The sequence below is a fragment of the Sitophilus oryzae genome, unplaced genomic scaffold (genome assembly GCF_002938485.1).
Source record: "Sitophilus oryzae breed Bouriz unplaced genomic scaffold, Soryzae_2.0 scaffold_815_pilon_pilon, whole genome shotgun sequence".
In the NCBI taxonomy this organism is placed as follows: Eukaryota; Metazoa; Arthropoda; class Insecta; order Coleoptera; family Curculionidae; genus Sitophilus; species Sitophilus oryzae.
In genome coordinates, this window is record NW_022147434.1 from 3,456,492 (window position 1) to 3,478,303 (window position 21,812).

The window sequence follows — 21,812 nt, forward strand, 5'->3', positions numbered from 1 at the left end:
GCCCAGGGTTTTAATTACACTTTTATAATTTCCATTATTTTGAGCTTTTGTTGATGCCTGTCTGGCGATTATCGATACGGGGTTGTCGTTTATATTATAATATAGGTCCATATAGCGGTTGGCTTGTTTTCATTTGTCATGGCCCGCGATTGCCAGTGAAACAAATCTACAATCTGAGGTCCAGTTTTGGGGTGGGACCATAAACGTTCCTCTGATTTTACAACTTCGTATATCATGATGATGTATACCGACAGGATAATAATGGAAGTCATCGTCTCAATCTCCTCCCCAGTATAATATGTCTATTTAATATTTTAATTATGTAATCAGCACTTTGTTTATTCACTGGTTTCGTCGAACTGCTATGAATCTATTTTTGCTTTGGTCATAATCGGATTGAGAAACTATGAAGCTAGAAAATGCGTTTTCGGAAGAAAGTTGAAAGTTGAGTTATTGAATGTTATTGCACCCAACTAATTACGCTCTCCTTTCACGCGTACATCATTTTCTGCAATCAGAAGAAAAATAATGCTTCTCCGCCTTACAAGCAAAATACTTAAATATTAGCACAAAGCCACGGTTTCAATATTATTTTAATGCGATCAACATGAACTGTAACTGGGACGGCGCGGCGTGAAATACATAGCGAAAATTTTAATTTACTACCGTATGCAGCAGCAGTCGAGAATTTTTAGGAATCGCTTAAATGCGCACATAATTCATGATAAATGGAATGTTCGTAGTTGTAGAAGAAGAGTACAGGGTATTTCCATCCTTCTCTGATAACACATGATATCCTCCAAGAACATGGCATCTACCTCCGAACTAGATATACATGTATATATATATATATATATATATATATATATATATATATATATATATATATATATATGATATATATATATATATATATATGTACCTACTAGCCTCGACTGTGAAGAGCAGGGACTCCCTCCTGCTCTTCACAGTCGAGGAGCTTGTCTCCGGCTGGGGAATCCGTGAGGCGGAGGCTGAGGATATATATATATATATATATATATATATATATATATATATATATATATATATATATATATATATATATATATATGTATGCCTTCGTCGGAGTGTAGATGCCAATTCTGGAGGATGAACATGTGTTATCAGAGAAGGATGGAAAATACCCTGTATTCCCTACAACAGGAATATTCCCATTTATCATGAATTAGTAAGCTTGGCGCATTTCAATTGATTTCAAAATTCCGACTGCAGCGAGTCATACGGCAGAAATTAAAAATTTTCGCTATGTATTTTACGCCGCGCCGTCCCAGTTACAGTTCATGTTGATCGCATAAAATAATATTGAAACCGTGGTTTTGTCATAATATTTAAGTATTTTAGTTTTTTGCTAGTGCAGTTATTGAAACTATGAAACACTCAGGTACGAGGTTTGTGTGATGTAACGCTGTTTCGGGTAATAAAAATAACTGAAAAAGACTCCGAATTAGGCGTCGCGCGTCGTGTTGTGTTGTGACAATTTCAAATGGTAACAAAATTGCAGAAAAATGATAACGCATAAAGGAGATTAGGTAATTAGTTGGGTGCAATAACATTCAATAACTCAACTTTCAACTCTTCCGAAAAACATTTTATAGCTTCATAGTTTCTCAACCGATTTGACAAAAGCAAAAATAGATTTCAAGCAGTTCGACAGAAACAAGTGATTAAACAAAGTGCTGATTACATATGAGTAAAAAATTAAAAGACATATTATACTTTGGGAGGATAAAATATAATTTGCTATATTAATGGTATACTGTTTTTAATCATCTATAGTGATTAAAGTACTTGCTATAAATAAATAAAGTTCATAAACTAATTTCGATTTTGAAAATAGCTACTGTCACTAGAAACTTGCCATGACGACATCAGCCCTCTTTGTTGCCATTTTATTGAAAAATTGCTCTTTATTCAAAATCTAACCTAGATAGGTATAGGACACCCTAATATATGTAGTTTGAAAGAGCATTTGAATCTGTTTCGATTTATTTTAAAAAATTGGTTGTCGTATCTGAAATAACAAAGTTTTTATGTATCAATAAATATTTAAAATAAATCATCAATTTTTGAGTATCCCTGTATAAATTTAATACAATTTTTCAGTAAAAGTTTATTTCTCTATCTTTAAAACTCAGCACAAAAAGAATTAACACTAAAAATGCTACAGGAAGCGTTTGATAATCTATTCCATTGTAGCATGCATATCAAAATATCTTTAAATATCTCTAAAGACCAACTATGTAAACATATTAATATAATAAGCCTTATTGTAGTAAAGCTAATTAGTTATGTTATACAATACATTTATGATGGAAAGTAGAAATAAAATCATTGAAATATATGGTCGTATTCGAAATCAAAGTTTTTCGCTTAGATTATTGCATGCATAGTTAATTAATTTTAAATATCTAACTAAAAAAAGCATTATTGTCATATTGTCTATTTGTGATGTGCTTATAATACATGCGCTTATTTGTGTACCAAATCCAAATAAGACATAAAATATCAATTGTTCCATAAGAAAAAATCTAATTTTGGTGGAAATCTTAGTTACTGACATACCTGTACATTCAAAATAATTTTAAATTATGCACATGGTCTTCCACATATGCCCATAAAATATTTTGTTTCTACATATTTCCGTTTTCGTATAGTCAACCGACGCGAATGAGTTGTACACCCAGTATATAGGTGTTCCATTTAAAAAATATTCGCGATCCGCCACACTTTTTGAGCCACCCTTTAGAAGTTCAAATTGCCGCTCAAATACATCCTAATACATACTTTATGTATACTATATTTTTATGTCTGGACTAAAAAAATTCTTAAGTTTTTTATTATTAGAACTACAGATGCCCGACGCACTATTCCTCGGTCTGTGAAGAATCAAAGCAGCTTACATTGATGGTGATAAATTAAATATTGCGACAAATAACATTTTATTCCACCCGACTCTAGTTTGGATGTATGCTCAAACGTAATTGTGATCCTAAACCGACCAATCAAATGTAAGTTTCAGGCATCCGCATCCGGCTTCGCAAAAAACAAAAATTTTGTTTTTAGGAAGCATCGCGGCGAGGTGCGAGGCTCAGTATGTTTTTGACATAAATTTATCCATGTTTGATTCAGCATCGCCGGATGGCGAGGTGAATGGCGCATCGCATCGTAGATGAAGTGCCCCGCACTATGTTTGTACGATAGTCGCATGATGCATCCTACGCGCACTTACTCGCCGTTTTAAAAACAGCGTAGGATGCATCGCGGCTAGCATCCTTCAGAATCAGAACCAGATGATACATCAAATATATCTGATTTGGAAATAGAAACTGACGAAGACAGTATACCTACAACTACTACTATAATACCCTATGAAGATGGCACCAGTTCGGCGCCTGAAGGTATTCCGGAATAGAACAATTCAGTTATTTGTGTTTTACGTTTTTTAAATTTATATTTCGTGCTTTTTTGTTTTTTTTTAAGTTCATAGTCATAGTTCATTGTTTATGTATAAAGTACAAATGTTACGAAATGATTTTTGTTATGTGTTATGTTTATGACTTTTATGAGTTATGTATTGTTTATTAAAAATATAACAACTAATATTATGTTTATTGTTTTGTTTTCACTTATATGTTGGTATCAAATGTCTATCTAATTTATTCCTTTATTGTATCAACATAAAATATGTAAAATTTCCTAAAATTTCATAAATTTCCGAAAGTTTCGGAAATTTCCTCTACAACAATAGAAAATTTCTGAAATATTAACATCACTAATCCAGAGTGTCATTTTCTATCAAATAAAGTAAAAAATAGGAAGAGTTGCATTTAAAAATCAAAAGTTGTATTTATTTTCGGTGAAACAGGAAGTGATCAAAAATAATTGAATACGTCAACCAATCCTAATTTTTTTCATATACTAGCATACCAGATCTTGTTCTTTTATCTGAAAAAAATGTATTATCATAATTATTTTGTATTAAGAATATTTTCAGATTTACGTTTCCTTTGTCGTCTAAAATATTTTCCACACTCGAAAAAAAATATCTCCGCTTGAAAAAATGCAAAATATTTTAGCTTTTTGTCAACAGGTGCTGCACTCTGTATCACTTACACAACAGCCGTTACTGGCTAAAGGCACCTATATAAGAGGCGATTGTGAGACAAATGCGCTGTATTTTTCATTGATTAGTAATAAGAAATTAAACAGATCCAAAGATAAAACATCTCAGTTCTCCGTTAATTACAAGTATCTTCACAATGACCAGTCAAATTTACTTCAGATTTATGTTACTATTAAATCTATCTCATAAATGTGAAAGTAATGTAATTTTTGAATGTAATATGCCTACACATCAATATACTAATATGGCATCATCTATAAATAATGTGTGTGAGAAGTATTTACATCCACATAATGTTATGATCAAATAAATGCGTAAATTGGAGATATTTACTTTTACATGAAGTTTGCTGTAACTCAATATTTAGTAGGACGTATGAGCCTATACGCATCCTACTAAATAAACAAGTATATCGAAATATTGTTTATAGAGGCACATTGGAACTGAATTCGATAGCATTAAGTATTAAGACATAAGACTTTTAGTTCGCACTGTATTTTGTGTAACTTAATAAACAACCAAAAAATGACAATTTACGGTCATTCTACACTTAAAGTTTTCAAAGTGATTAAAAAATATTATTATGCTATTATCAAGAAATGTATTAAAATTTAGGACCTAATTTTTAATATTTGGGTGAATCTAATATAGGAAATTCCATTAATTGATCACATAGCATCAGAATATTTTGTAATATATACAAAAAAAAAACATTTCATAGACTACTTCAGCCGCGTCAGCATTGACCAGTCAACTGTCTAGTGTGCTGTGGTAGTATTACATGATCGTTCATCATCATCAGCTTATTCAACCATTTCCAATTAAGGTATGGCCTGCCTCACATATTTAGATACTCTCTTTTTAGTTGGGCCCAATGTTGTCTATTGCTGACTATGCGAGCCCAAGTTATCCCTGCTAATTTCCTAACATCATGGTTCCATCTCAGGTTCGATCACCTTCTAGGTCTCTTAATTTCTCGTGGGTGCAATGCAGTAATTTTTGTGGTGCATCTGTTGTCCATTCTTCTTGCCAGGTGTCCTGTCCATTGCCATTTTAGGGATTTGACTTTGTGGATGACATCTATTACGTGGGTCTTTTGTCGTATTTACTCTATTTTTTTACGGTCTCTCTTGGTTTTTCCCAGCATATTTCGTTCCATTGAGGGTCGTGCGTCCTACAGTTTCCTTAAGATGTCCGTTTTAAGTGTCCAGGTTTCGCATGCATAGGTCATGACTGGTAGTACACATTGGTGGAATGTTTTATTTTTTAGATTAGATTGGCATACTAGATTAAAATATGAGTTTCTTCCATAAATACTTCATGCTAATTTAATTCCTCTTCTATTGACTTCTGGTCCGAAAATCCCTTGTAGATCTAGTAGTAAATGATCATTAGACCAATGAAAATATATTATGTCCCCGGATTGTCTTTAAAAAAGGAAACACTTTTTATTATTGACATTTTGAGAAAAATGCATTCTTTACAAAAAATATTTCTTCTTCTATATAGAGCGTCGGCTACCTCTCGCATGTACTTGTGATCAGTGTTTCACAAGTACACGGGACCTACAGTTTATCGCCGAATCCGAACGGCACTATTTGAGACGCTGTACAGGGTGGGTCAAATTCGACGCTTTTAAATGGAAACACCCTTTTCTATAGGAGATAGACAAAAACTAATATCGGTGTCTGGAGCTTAATTTTTGTCAAAAACACGATGGTGAAAAGCGCATTTCGATATATGTTACCGTTTCGGAGTTACGGGGTGTTTTCAAAATGCATTTTTAACAAATCGCTGTAACTTTTTGCTATGGAAAATTTTGTATTTTTATGAAAATATTTCCAAAGCACCTTTTTACGTAGATTTTAATGGTTTAAGTATACTTTTTTTAAAATTAATAATTTAAGAATTATCAACAGAAAATTTGATTTTTTATATGGGACATCCTGTATATTTTTAATTTATTGAAAAGAATTTAAAATTACCTTTCCAAAAATATAACACACTTGATATTTTGCTCGATTCCTCTTCGAGATATAGAGTATATAAAAATTCGCCTGCTTTAAATAAGTAGGCTTTGAACGGCACCGGCTGTAAAGCAAAAAAAATCTAGCTGTGAGCATGAATTAAAAGGAAAATAATATTTGCTATGAGAGATATGCAGAATTTTATAACAATTTAAAATATATTTAACCAACATCAACACATTTAAAGTATATCTAATAACAATAAAAATAAATAGCAGACCAAGAAATGAGATTTTCCTACAGGTGTTCGACATATCGACCGTCTTCTGTTATGGAAAGACGGGGCAGTTTTTGAACATTTCTCGCGGAGTGGGGGTGAAAGATACCCTCTCATAACTGCTAAGTATTTCTAATTCTTAGAGATTATACGGAAGAATAAGGAACCTTTATTCTTCCGCAAATATATCCATAGGATTAGATCCATGGGCACTAAGTCAGGCGGCCTCGACGGCCATCGGCTGGGATCTTGGTTAGCTATTCAATTATTCTTGAAATTGGCTGCAAAAATTTGCTGATAACTTCAGCGTTCAGAGGCGGGTGCGTCGTCTTGCTGGAAAAATATGTTTTCGAGTTCCATTAAGGGCATATTATCAATAAGGGGTCCAAAGCCTACTAAGTTAAAAGTGGCAAACTTTTAAAAATTCTGTATTTCGAAGAGGATTATAACAAAATGTCAAGTGTGCTATATTTTTGGAAAGGTAATTTTAAATTATTTTCAGTTAATTAAAAATATAGAGGGTGTCCCAAATAAAAAATCAATTTTTCTGTTGATAACTCTTAAATTATTAATTTTAAAAAAATTATACTTAAACCATTAAATTCTACGTACAAAGGTGCTTTGGAAATGTTTTCATAGAAATACAAAATTTTCCATAGCAAAAAAGTTACAGCGATTTGTTAAAAATGCACATTTTTGAAAAACACCCCGTAACTTCGAAACGGTAACAGATATTGATGTGCGGTTTTCACCATCATGTTTTTGATGAAAATAGAGCTCAGATACCGATATTAGTTTTCGTCTATCTCTTATAGAAAAGGGTGTTTCCATTTAAAAGCGTCGAATTTGACCCACCCTGTACAAGGCAAATATACTCAAGGGGGTTTGCCATTGCCTTCCTTGAGGTGGCGGCTCGTTGGTCGCTCTATTTAGATAAATAAATATTTTTATTTAAATAAATAAAGCGACCGTACTGACTGGGGATCGAACCCAGTACCTTCCGCTCCGCATATCGACATACTACCGCTTGAGCTACGATCGACCACCTTTATAAAAAAATAAATAACTTTTCCAAATTTCATATGTCATATTTTTGCTATTTTTTCACATTTTTCGATAACTATTATCACCCTTTCCGTAGCACTGAACTAAATAAATGTTGTGTTAATATTTTAGGCAACGGCACAGCTACGTCAACACACCGGTTCCCCTTAGATCACCGAAGTTAAGCGACGTAAGGCCATACAAGTGGATGGACGGGTGACCGTCTAGAAACTCTGTCGCGCTGTTGTTTCATGGCAAAAGTGTAAAAATCTATTGACACACAGTATTGTATTTTACTAAGAGTGAGTCCCAGGTGGGACCCTCCACTGAGGCCGCGAGGGCCTATTATGGCTCAGTTTCTACAAGCTCTTTAATAGAAAAAGAGCATTAAAGTTCGCCCTCAAGACCCAGCCTTTTAACATAGGCCGTTATGTCCGACAGTGATGTATCTTCTAGGTCTGATAAGTCTAGCGTGGGTTTGCCAAACACCTCAAACCTGGTCCTGCCCCCAGCGGGGCAGGTACACATAACGTGCTTCATTGTTTCGTCATCTTCCATACGGAGTCGGCATTCGGCGTCTTCCACCAGTCCCGTCCTCTGTAGGTGTGATCTCAGCCGGCAGTGGCCCGTGTATACTGCTGTAAGCGTACGCGCTCCGTTCCTACCAGCCTTTAGGAGTTCATCTGTTCTACGTTTGGATGGCCCTGCTAGGATTGTTTTGGCATGTTCCATTCCGGGACTGTCATACCAGTCCCGAAGCGTTACACCCCTAACCCATTCACAGAGCATGTCTCTTGCGAGATTTTTTGGTACGCTAAGTGTCGGTTCTGGGCCCACGAATGGCGAGCCTGCATCAGTTTTGGCGAGGGAATCAGCACGTTCATTTCCCTCTAGGCCGACATGTCCCGGTATCCATATTAGCGACACTTTGTTTCCATCTTCTAATATATTGAGTAGTTTCTTACAATGAAGAATCGTCCTGGACGTACTTTTCGTTGCCTCCAGTGCTTTCAACGCGGCTTGACTATCCGAAAATATGCTTATTGTTTTCCCGGTGTATTGCTGTTCTACCAGCAGTTGCACACAGGTTTCAATCGCATATAGCTCAGCTTGGAAAATAGTGGTGTGTTTTCCAAGACTGTGGTAGACTCGCGCCGTAGTTTGAGGCCGGATGAGATCGGATATCTCGTGAGTAAGAGTCGATTTAGACATTCGCCAAGTCGGTAGGCCATTGACAATAATATGGCCGAGGATCGCGTTTAGGATTCCATGTAAACAAAGTAGGCTCCGTCCAGATTAGCCCTGGCAGCAAAAATGAAGTTGACTTAAAATTTACAACATTTATTTATTATTTTTAACATTTTTAAACAGCAAAAATATGACGTTAATTAAAATTCTATCAGTAACAATCTATGAAAACGAAATTATATTACCACGCAGAAACGCGTTTTGATTTTTAGAACTTCAACCATATTTGCAGTTTTTGTTTTAATGTGTCTAATACGGTATGGAAATTAGAAAACATATAAACGAGACTAAACATTTTAGAACAAGCAAACATTTTTATGAAGAATGTATTTTTCTTACTAATAAAATAAGTTCGTAAAGAAGTACCTATATATCCCAGAATGTTTCAGTAGCAGAATGGCAATCGCATTCTATTTTTCAGAGATTATTAATGTAGCAATTTCCATTAGTCATTATTTGTTTAAATAACCAATATTATTAACAATAGCCAAAAGGAGAGTATACCAGTATTATATATTACTACTTTCATATTCTACATTAAATCCAACTGTATACTAAATGAAAAAATATAAAATTCCATTCCGATAAATAATATTAGAATGCAGTTCTAAAATATACAATCGTCAATCAAATTTGCTATCGTGCGTACATCTATTTATTATCGTAAATTAACATTTATGTAATAATCATTTCGAATATGATTTCTGCGATACAAAAAAAATGTATTAATTCTTGTAATTTGTAGATCAGCAGAGATATGTCACTCAGGCTGTCTTAGTAATTTAGCTCGAAAAAAATTGCTTTATTAATATATTTATCACAGAAATACTACAGACTTTCGATATAGTCTATATATAGTTTTTTCTTTACTGAAGTCATAAAAGTTACGTTATATCCAAAATACACACATGGCCAAAATCATTGCATATAACGATATTTTTGTTTTATTTTGGACCTAATATGATCCTTTTTTATATATTTTGGACATATTGGCTTACTACATGACTAACTAATATAAAATTAAAAATCTAAATGCAACTAGGCGGCTGTTATTATAATTTTATTTCATAATGAGGGAAAATCAACAAAAACAAATTTTTTTTTAAACAGAAAATATTGAAAACAATTTTAATTATTTCTCAGAACTAATATAATAGTCTCTATTGGGGGGGGCCTCCTCGAGGCCTCAATGTAAGCTGTGAGACGACGTGACTCTCAATTAAGTTATCCAGAAGATGATGAGAAATGGCTGTCCATTTTTCGCGCGCAGCAATTTTCAATTCATTTAAGGTACGGAGGGCATCATTCCTTTTGGCAATATGGCATTTTAGCATGTTCCAAGCATGCTCGACCACATTAATATCTGGAGACATCGGTGGCCAACACAGTTTTCTTATACCTTCTTCCTCACAAAATTCGCGAACCGCTAAAGTGCGATGGGGAGGAGCATTATCGTCCATTTCAACAAATTCATCCCCCACTGCCCCTCGAAATAGACGCACAATAGGCTCTAAAACGTCTCTAAGATATGAGGCACCTGTCATTGTGCCATCAATAAAAACAAGAGGAGTTCGAGCTCCGTGCATTATACCTGCCTATACCATAATGCGAAAATACGTTACCTTACAACCATACCCTTGAAACGAGACACGGGGTTGAGTTGCATTCAAGCGTGCTCGTCTTCCAGATGCTCTCCAGACCAAAGTTCGTCGCGAGTCTGACACTAAGCCTATTCTTGTTTCATCACTAAACACGACGAAATTCCAATTAGGTCCATTTGCTCTCATCTCCTCAGCCCATCGTAGTCGCGTATTTTTGTGATGTAAATTAAGCTTCGGAACATGTAGAAGCCTCCTTAAATGTAATCCTCTGTCATGGCGTCTTCTTGCTATGGTCCTTCTTGAAACATTTAGTCCTTCAAGGCGAGCTATCTCATTTTTAATAGCAGTACTAGAAAGCAGGGGATTGCGTTGTGCAATTAGGGATATTTGACGGTCTAGCACAGCAGTAGTAACTCTCTTCCAGGCCGGTCTGTAACCTCGTTTATCTCCCTGATTTTTTTTAATATTCGCGGAACATCGCTTTGGTTAACCCCTATAATCTACAATTTCAGCTATTGCAACTTGCCGGTAGCCCTGTTGAGACAGTGTTACTATTCTGATACTAAACTTTAACCTGTGAAATAATGTTTCTAGGCATTTTAAGGCCAAAACAATTGTCAAATTTCTTCTGAAACTCAAGAGACCATAAATCGAAATGTGCAAGATTTTGTAATAATATTGGGTCTGAACGATAAACATTGTTTACCATATCCATTTTAACAAAAAAAATATTACAAATTATCAAAGCAAATGTCTAAAAAAAGATTCTTTAAATTCCTTTCCCTATATTTTTATAGGGATTTCCAATTATATACAGGGTGTTTCAAAACAAATGCGAAAAACTTTAGGGGGTGATTCCTTGTTCAAAATAAAGGGTAGTTTGCTTTATAAACGTTGGGTCAAAAGTCAACCATTAGGGAGATATCGCGGTACAAAGATGGGGGAAAAATAATGTTTTTATTTTTTATCTTGAAAACAAAATGAGATAGACTAATGAAATTTTATGGAAGCATTACTGTTATGAAAACACACCTTCTGGTAATTTTTTCACTTTTTTAAAATGGGTGGAAGGGGTTGAAATAAACTACCCCTATCATTCTTGTTAACGAAATTTAAAGAAAAATCTTATCAAACACATGCAAAAAAATTAATTTAGATAGTCTAGTTTGTTTAGAAACTTTTTTATCTCTTGTGTTTTTTTGATAAAACTCACCGATTTGAAATTAAAAAATAAAATGTAAAGCATTACATGTCAGGACAAAAAAAAATTTTAGATTAAGAATCTAGTGATAATAACGATAATAATAATTATCTAGATAATAATGTATTGCAGTAGAGTAATGTCAAATAAAATAATATTAGGAACATCCTAAAAAGTAACAGCGGCCGACTAGATTTTTTCCTAAATAAATTACAGCTGCCCACTAGATTCTTGAAAAGAAAATGTTTTTTGTCCTGGCATGTAATGCTTTACATTTTATTTTTTAATTTCTAATCGGTGAGTTTTATCAAAAAAATACAAGAGATAAAAAAGTTTCTAAACAAACTAAACTATCCAAATTATTAATTATCCAAATTATACTATTAAATTAATTTTTTTGCATGTGTTTGATAAGATTTTTCTTTAAATTTCGTTAACAAGAATGATAGGGGTAGTTTATTTCAACCCCTTCCACTCATTTTAAAAAAAGTGAAAAAATTACCAGAAAGTGTGTTTTCATAACAGTAATGCTTCCATAAAATTTTATTAGTCTATCTCTTTTCGTTTTCAAGATAAAAAATAAAAACATTATTTTTCCGCCATCTTTGTACCGCGATATCTCCCTAATGGTTGACTTTTGACCCAACATTTATGAATCAAACTACCCTTTATTTTGAACAAGAAATCACCCCCTGAAGTTTTTCGCATTTGTTTTGAAACACCCTGTATATGCAGTAATTTTGGTCATGTTATGTATGTTTTTATCTCCATATCAGAATTTTCCATTCTAACCTGTCATGAAAAGTTTTTAAAATATAATTTAGATATAAATCTGAATAATTAACATATTTTGAAGTATACTTTTTTTCATATACGGAGTGTTCCTTAATGACATGCTAATATTTAAGGGGGTGATTCTTGGACCTATTCTAAGAGAAAACTTCTTATGAATGTATGTCCTAAACATCTTATGTTCATTTGCACCGTTTGTGTAAACTATGTTTAAAGACTAAACACTGATTAACTATAATAAAATATTATATAGTTAATCACTGTTTAGCCTTTAAACAAAGTTTATACAAACGGTGCAAGTGGGCATTAATTGCTCAGATACGGGGTGGTAAAAATTCCAAAAAATAACTTTTTTCATAATAACTCTGATTTTATTATAATTATCTTTAGGAAACTTAATCTTCTATGCATCAAAATATCTTTTTTATATATAAATAATTTTATTATTTATTTCAACCAGTGCCGCTCATTCGGGTTTTACGTTGAATATTTTTGAAGAAAAAATTGGTACACCTCTGACTTCTCTTAAAATAAAAACTATTTTCAAAATCTCTCTTCATTTCTAAACAATTTTTATACCTTGATTTTTTTCGTTCAACATATAGTTTTTGCTTAAATAATTAAAGTCAGTTTACTTCAGGATCAAATCGCTGAAAATCTAATGCAGTGACTGTTATGTGGAAATCATTTCTGCATTGGCTGGAAACAATTTAAGAACTAAATAATTCTGTTGTGTGTCAAAATATGCAGTTTGATGGAAGCAAGACGAGTACCAAATATAACATTTTTACCACCCTGTATCTGAAAAGTTAAGATGTTTAGGACATACTTCTTAGAATAGGTCCAAAAAAACACTCCCTTAAATATTAGCATGTCTTTAAGGAACGCCCTGTATTTTCCACTTGTTAACACATTCGATTTAACCGGAAGCGGATAACGACTTAGTTATCAATTTTAAATATGTATGACCATAATACGAGTATGTTCTATTATAAATCTAAAAAAAATCTAAATCTAAATTATCGTAGTAATTCATATGAATAGATATACACAAAAAAATATGTACACAAAACATAAAAATATAAAAAAGAATATATACACAAGACAACACAACACACTTTTAGTGATGGGCACATGCAAGAGCATGACTAAGACCCTTTTTATCTTGTAGGGCTCAGTCTTAGTGTCGGTCTTGGTCTTACTGCAAGACTCTTACAAGTCTTGGACTTTTTTGAGATTTTACTGGAGGTCTTCTACATAGAATATTTTTAGTTAATGAATTAAGGCAATTTAAAGTAAATTTAATTACATTTTTAAGAAACTTTAAAGAATACAGATAGAATATACAGGGTGGGACAAATTGGACGCTTTTAAAGGGAAACACCCTTCTCTATAAGAGATACAAGGAAACTAATATCGGTGTCTGAAGCTCAATTATTGCCAAAATCGTGATGGTGAAAACCGCATATCGGTATCTGTTATCGTTTCGGAGTTACGGGGTGTTTTCCAAAATGTGCATTTTTAACAAATCGCTGTAACTTTTTTGCTATGGAAAGTTTTGTATTTCTATGAAAACATTTCCAAAGCATCTTTTTACGTAGAATTTAATGGTTTAAGTATAATTTATTTAAAATTAATAATTTAAGAATTATCAACAATAAATTTAATTTTTTAAATGGGACACCCTGTATATTTTTAACTCATTGAAAATAATTTAAAACTACCTTTCCAAAAATATAGCACACTTGATATTTTGCTCGCTTCCTCTTCGAGATACAGAGTTTATTATAATTCGCCCACTTTGTATAAGTAGGCTTTGAACTGCGCCGGCTGTAATGCAAACCGAGATGCAAACAAATTCTAGCGGTGAGCAGCAATTAAAACAAAAATAATATTTGCAATGAGAGATGCAGAATTTTGTAACAATTTAAACTATATTTAACCAACATCAACACGTTTAAACTATATCTATAATAACAATAAAAATAAATAGCAAACCGAGAAATGAGATTTTGCTACAGGTGTTCAACATATCAACCGTCTTCTGTTATGGACAGAAGGGGCCGTTCTTGAACATTTCTCGCGGAATTCATTAACTCAGTGGGGGTGAAAGATACCCTCGCATAATCGCGAAGTACTTCTAATTCTTGTCTAGATTATACGGGTAATTAAAAGAAAAAATAAAAACCTTTATTCTTCCGCAAAGATATCCATAGATCCATAGGTACTAAGTCCGGCGGCCTCGACGGCCAACGGCTGGGATATTGGTTAGCTATTTAATTATTCTAAATTTGCTGATAACTTCAGCGTTCTGAGGCACTGCCTCTTCTTGCTGGAAAAGTATGTTTTCGAATTCCATTAAGGGCAGATCATCATCAATAAGGGATCTAAAGCCTACTAGTTAAAAGTGGCGAACTTTAAAAAATTCTGTATTTCGAAGGGGATTATAACAAAATATCAAGTGTGCTAAATATATATTTGGAAAGGTAATTTTAAGTTATTTTCATTTAATTAAAAATATACAGCGTGTCCCAAATAAAAAAAAACAATTTTTCTGTTGATAACTCTTAATAAATTCTACGTAAAAAGGTGCTTTGGAAATATTTTCATAGAAATACAACATTTTCCATAGCAGAAAAGTTACAGCGATCTGTTAAAAATGCACATTTTTGAAAAACACTAGACACCGATAGAGCTCCAGATACCGATATTAGTTTCTTTCAATCTCCTATAGAAAAGGGTGTTCCCGAGGGTGTTTCCCTTTAAAATCGTCCAATTTGACCCACCCTGTACAGGGTCGCTGATATGTATGGAAACGGTCGATTATTGTGCACAGTCTACGAGGTCCCGCAAAAATTTGTGATGGGCAACACTGATACAAAAAAGTCTTTTTTTATGACGGATTGCGCCAATTTAATGATTTACCGAGCGATATTAAAGGTGCGCCTAGTGTCTGTATTTTTAATAAAAAATTATCAAAATTTTTACGAATCTAATGCATTTTGTTTTTTGATATTGTAATATTTTTAGTTTTAAGTAGCCAAGTGCTAAATAAAATTTATTATTATCTTTAACTATTTACGTTACCTACACTTTATAGCTAGATAAAAAATTTTCTTTGGGTATTCTAAACTCTATAACTTTTTATACCTATGTAACAAATACTTTGATTTTGTAGTATTATGTTTCTGTAGACTTATCAGGTACAGCTTAATACAAAGTCTTACTTATTATTTATTATTAATCATGAAATATTAACCTCTGAAAAAATGTTACCATGAATAACTGACATTGAAGGTTTACAGAAGCATTTAGTTTCACAATATTTTAATAGTCGTTTCAAAATATATTGTATATTCTATGTTTATTTATATCTCAATGTAAAGGAATATGACTTTCTATACAAACAGTACTTGTCATAGTTAAAAGGACTCTTAATTGCATTAATAGGTTTCATAAAGCTAATACTCTTCCTTTTCGTAAAAATTCAATAAATTTTGTTTAATTTGATCGAAATATTTTATTAGGTGCTAATAGGAAATTTTAACACTTAACTTGGAAAAAGGTCGTACCGATTCATCCTTTAGCCAACTCTATTATCTCATACTATTAACGAAAAAAATCCATTCACTTAATACATATCGCCGAAAAAAAAGTAATATTGCGTACTACATTTTCGTATGTATGCACCCATCATCATCATCTCGCCATTCTAAAAGTACTACCCATGCGGTGGGGGATGAGGTAGGTAGGTAGTAGTACATCTTAAACTATAAAACCTGAAGATACAGTTTTAATCGGAGTCGAAACTTGACCGATCTAACACACGTATTCAGTTAGGATGAAGCCGTTTTTGGTAAGTACCTAGTACCGACAGTAGCGAGTGAAAGTGATTTTTTTGAAAAAGGGTGCGCTTATTGTGGAACCACACCGCGAACTCGAATACACGGAAAGTGAAGTGATCTCTTTTCTTCGCTCGAGCTTGAAAAGTGGACTTATTTCTTCAGTGTACAGGGTGAGTCAACGATAGAGTAAACTTTATTATTTTGTTTCTTCTGAAAATTATGAAAACAATGTTAAATAGAAAAGTTTTAGGGATGGTTAAGATACACATTTTAAAATTATTTTCAAGTATACAATTCAGAAACTTGGAAAGTTGGTCGAAGAAACAAAATTTTTAATTATTAGTAGCCGTCAATTAGCTAATCTAGTGGGCCATTTTTCAAAAATTCTGGATATTCTTTAATAACTAATTCTTCAACTCTGATATTTCAATTTATTTCAGTTATTTTAATAATTAATAGAAACGTAAATATATATTAATGATAAATAATACATATTTTTGTCTTGTAATGCAACTATGATTTTTACCATAAATTAATTAAAAAGAAGGGTAAAAAATAAGCAGGTCAGAATATATCGCAAAGTATATGATATACTTAATAAAAGTTGAAGGGTGTTAAAAAATTTATCAGAGAAAACATTTTATTTTTTTTAATTATAAATGCTTAGTCAAAATTCAGAAAAAAACACCCTATAGCAACTAACCCAAATATATTTTTTTATGTATCTTTTTCTTCATCTTTATAAAATTCTCCTACCAAATTTGAGTATACCAACTTCAGAAACATTACACATTTTTTATTAAACTGAAATATATTTTTAAATCTGAAATAATAATAAAAACTACTAATTTGGGGGATTTTAAGATTATAAATAAAAAATTATAGAATTTTATGGAGAATCTTAAATTAAAATAAAAAAATAGGGTGTTACGTTTAAAAAACCGTGTAGGATTATTAATAAATCGACAAATACAAAATTTTTGAAGCCACAGTTTTTTGAAGCATGTTGTATACCAGAAATACTTTTCATTTGTGTATCTTAACATTCTCTAAAACGTTTCTATTTAACATTTTTTGTAATTCTCAAATCAAACAAGATAATGATCTTTATCGTCGACTCACCCTGTACAGGGTGACCAAAACTTGGCGCCTTCTGCTAATACAAGGAAGGCACAGCGTTGCCCACTTTTACAGATTTTCTTTTAATCAAAATATTTTAGTAAACAAAAATAAATTAATGATAAATATATATTTGCAAGTATTCTCAACCTTACGAATGAATATCAGTGATATATTATCGGGAAGAGGTTTGTTCTAAATCAACTCAGTTTATTGTATAGCTCTATATTTATAAATGGTGCATGTCTTCCTCAAGAGCGTAAATAAATTATAATAAATAATAAAAAATTAGAGTTATACAGGTATATATACACTAAATACATTAAAATAATTGCAAAACAAACATGAAAAATCAATTAAACAGTACATGTAAAATTATTGATCTTTTGTGTTTGTTTTGCAATTCTTTTAATGTATTTTGTGTATATACCTGTATAACTCTAATTCTGTACATTCCTGAGGAAGACATAAACCATGTCGAAATATAGAGCTACAGAATAAATTGAGTTTGATTTAGACCGCTTCTAGATAATATATCACTGTTATAAATATACACTAATAAAAAAAGAAAAAAAAATAATATAAAGAATTATTATTTACATCACCAAAAATCACGTCTAAAAGAGGTTCTAAAAAGAACAGTGTTCAACTGCAAGGTCTGCTAGTAAAAAAAATAAGCTTAAAGTATCACAACACATTTGATTTAAACCAAAAACTCGTATACAAGACTAAAGTGACAAAACGAATGACAATGTCAGGAAATAAATAAATAAATGTGGCAACTCGACATTTTTTAAAGCAGAGCTACCACCTGAATTCCCAGCGGGAAATTTAAATTCCAGTTAGTCAGCTCGGCGCCGAATATGTCTATGGTTGGCAACAATGAATTTTAAAATCGCGCACCCAATTACGTAACTAGAAGTTTAATTGGTATCGCTTATACCTAGATAGTTTTTATACTATACTAGAATATAAACTAAGCAAAGACCTTTAACCGTTACATGTTTATTAAAATAATGACTTTATATTAAATAGTTAATTTATCAATTTAATAATAAATATTTGTTTAACACACAATTTTCTTTTTCAGTTTGCTTTCTTTGTTGCTGTGGTCTCAGCCCGCCCTGAACCACCAGTAGGCTACAGCTACCCCTCCCCATCCGGAGGTGCTGGAATAATCGGAGGAGGAGGGCATCAATCCTTCCCCTCTGGACCAATCGGAGGAGGTTTTCCATCCGGATTAGACAGCGGCGCTTTCGCCGGTAACGGCATCGGTGCCGGACACGGCGCCGGTGGATTCGACGGTTCTTCAGGCTTCTCCTCCAGCGGTGCCGGTAGCTTCGCAGGCGGCTCTGGATTTGGAGGCGGTCATGGAGGTGGTGCTGGAGGATTCGGCGGTGGTCAAGGAGGTGGATTTGGAGGTGGTGCTGGTGGATTCGGCGGTGCTGGTGGTACCACCGTCCACAAACACGTCTACGTCCATGTAGCTCCCGAAGAACCTGAAGAATCTAGACCTGCCAAGGTCTACCCCGTAGCCGCTCCTCAGAAACACTACAAAATCATCTTCATTAAAGCTCCATCTGCTCCTGCTCCTACCGCTCCCGTTATTCCCGCTCAACCTCAAAACGAAGAAAAGACCTTGGTCTATGTGTTGGTCAAGAAACCCGAAGAACAACCCGAAATTGTTATCCCAACCCCTGCCCCAACTCAACCCAGCAAACCCGAAGTATATTTCATCCGTTACAAGACCCAGAAGGAAGCTGCCGCCGCAGCTGCTGCTGCTGGTGCTGGTTCTTTCGGTGGTGGTGCTGGTTCCTTCGCCGGTGCAGGTGCTGGTGGTGGAATAAGCGGAGCTGGTGCCGATTTTGGTTCTTCTGGCGCTGGAATTTCTGGTGGAGACCTCGGTGGACACGGTGGAGCCAGCTCTTTATCTGGTGGTTTCGCTTCGGCAGGTGCCAGTTCCTCAGCTGGAACCTCCTCCAAATACGGCCCACCCGGTTACCAGAAATAAATTTGACGAAAACGAGATTAACTGCTGTAACGTGTCATTTACGGGTACGCACGTACATTTTCTTAAAATTTAATTTATTCTAATATTAAGTTGACGATGTTGTTGAGATGCATGTGACCTGTGGTGAGATTTTATGTGATAATGTCACTTAATTCATAATTGGAATAATTTCTCTTATTGTATATAGTCATTAGATTTGTAAGGCATTCACTTTAAAGTGCTCATGTAGATTTAAGAAACGGTGACAAATAAAATTAATACATTTATTTTTATACGAAAACCTTTTTTCATTTTTTCCCTGCGTAAACCTAAATTATAGAATTAACATTAACAAATAAAATTTTATTAAGAAATAATATCTCGTTTAAAAGATATAAAAATCAAGTTGAAATACTTCTGGATTAGTTACTGGCATAATTAAGATGTTGAAAACATATCTTCATACTTAAATATATTTGTCTATTTTAGTAGACGTATATTACTCTTATAGTATTTCTATTTAAATAATAAAAAAGTTGTTTTATAAACGTTATCATTTTACAACGATGTGATGTAGCCTAAATTGCAAAATTTCTTTGTAATAATTATTGCTGAATAACTTATATTATACACTCAGATGCAAAAAAAACGCAACTGAGAAATTTTTGGTCAAATTTAAAGTTTTTGTTATTTTTAGCTCTATTTTCATGATTTTTTTAGCAAGCTGTATATAATTATATCAACTTTAATTCGTTAACTCAGTTTTTTTTATAAAATTTAGTATTTTGCATATTATACAGGGTTAAACAAGGGGTTGTTTTTTTTTACCCTAACTTTACACCCTGTGCAATAATTTCGTGTGTAAATTTTCCTAAAATATAATTTTACGGTCAGAACCATGTCTTCTGAGCATTTTGTTTTTTGGATCATGTCAATACATGCCTTGGTTAATTTTTAAGAGTGAAATGAACTTGCCACCAACAATTTGCAATTTTTTCAATTATCATTTTTTTAAGTTATTTTTTAATATGATAAGGCGGCTTTGGTGATTATTGTGAACCATATACTACTATGAACTGCTCATCATGTTCGATGTTTGGAACATGCTTGGCAAGAGGTTTAGAGGTTGCGAAGCAGTACCAGCTGCAATAAATCAACTTCGCTTGGTTCTTAAAGAAGAATGCGAAAGCATAACGCAGTATTAGGATATTTTTTACAATTTTTTTTTCTGTTTGTATACTTGAGTATTACAGATGTTTTCTTTAATATCGTTAGTTCTGTTATCGTTATGAATGTTTATTAATACCAGGACTGTATCGTCAGTCTTTAACGTTTTTTTGTAAATTTAATATAGGGTATCCAATGCTGCGTAATGTCATGTTACGACAATGGTCACCAAAACCATCTCTTTGTATTATAAAATTACATCAAAAAGTGATGATAATTGCAAATTGATCGTGATCAGTTCATTTTACTCTTAAAAATTAACCAAAACATATATTGACATGAATAGAAAAACAAAATGCTCAGGGGTCATGGTTCTCACCGTAAAATTATATTTTAGGAAAAATTTTATACATGAAATTACTGCACAGGGTGTTTTAAAGTTAGGGTAAAAAAACAACCCTATCTGTATAATATGCCAAATACTAAAGTTTATAAAAAAATTTGTTTACGAATTAAAGTTGATATAATTATATACAGTGAGCTAAAAAAATCATAAAAATAGGGCTACAAATAACAAAAATATAACACTTTAAATTTGACCAAAATTTTCTCTGTTGGGTTTTTTTGCATCTGAGTGTATCAAGTATATTATTCTTCATTATAATATTAACAGTAATTCGTTATTCAGTATTGCCACCGAAAAAAAAAAATCAAAAATTTATTCTTGTTACAAATTCATACCTGTATTTTTCCACCAAAAACTTATTAGAATAATTATTTAGACAAACATATTTTTCGTAAAAATAATTTCAGAAGATACTAAAAATATATCTTTAGATTTATAAAATATAACGCTTATATTGAGCGGAAATTATATTTTTTTATAACTAAATTTAAGTGAGGGTATAATTCGAGTAAATATTTGCTCGAGTACTCGATTATTGAAGTAATAGTCTAAGATCCAGCTGCAGGATTATTACGTCCATCATGTTCTTAATCAAAATCTAATTTTTATGTATATTTATTAATACACTTTTAACAGGGTGCCAATCCAAAAGTTACCGCAAAGAGGTGTTACCACGGTTCAAAGAGTTTCCTACTACTTTACACGGGTCCGGCAACAATGCGTCGGGCATGTGTAGCTCCTATAATAAAAAAATAATAATTTTGTATATATTTATAATAATTTTATATATATATAAGTGCATACCTAAGATATGTATTAGAGTGTATTTCAGGAAAATATTTTAACTTCTACAGAGTGGCTCAAAAAAGTGTAAGTGGATCAGGATGATTTTTCGGGGACAAGCACCCTGTATATTATTGCATTTTTGGCTTCCTTTCTGATCACTTTACATAGTTCTAAAATATTATTCAATATATTTTGATAGTTTCA

General features: G+C 32.8%; 1 protein-coding gene across 1 annotated transcript; it reads left to right on the forward strand.

Annotated features, from left to right (window-relative positions):
* Window positions 1–16,051: 16,051 nt before the first annotated feature.
* On the forward strand, window positions 16,052–19,542 carry LOC115889557 (probable H/ACA ribonucleoprotein complex subunit 1). Its single transcript, XM_030909598.1, has 2 exons — window positions 16,052–16,151; window positions 18,350–19,542. The coding sequence occupies exons 1-2, from the start codon at window positions 16,137–16,139 to the stop codon at window positions 19,268–19,270; spliced, it is 936 nt and encodes a 311-aa protein (XP_030765458.1). The 5' UTR covers window positions 16,052–16,136; the 3' UTR covers window positions 19,271–19,542.
* Window positions 19,543–21,812: the final 2,270 nt, after the last annotated feature.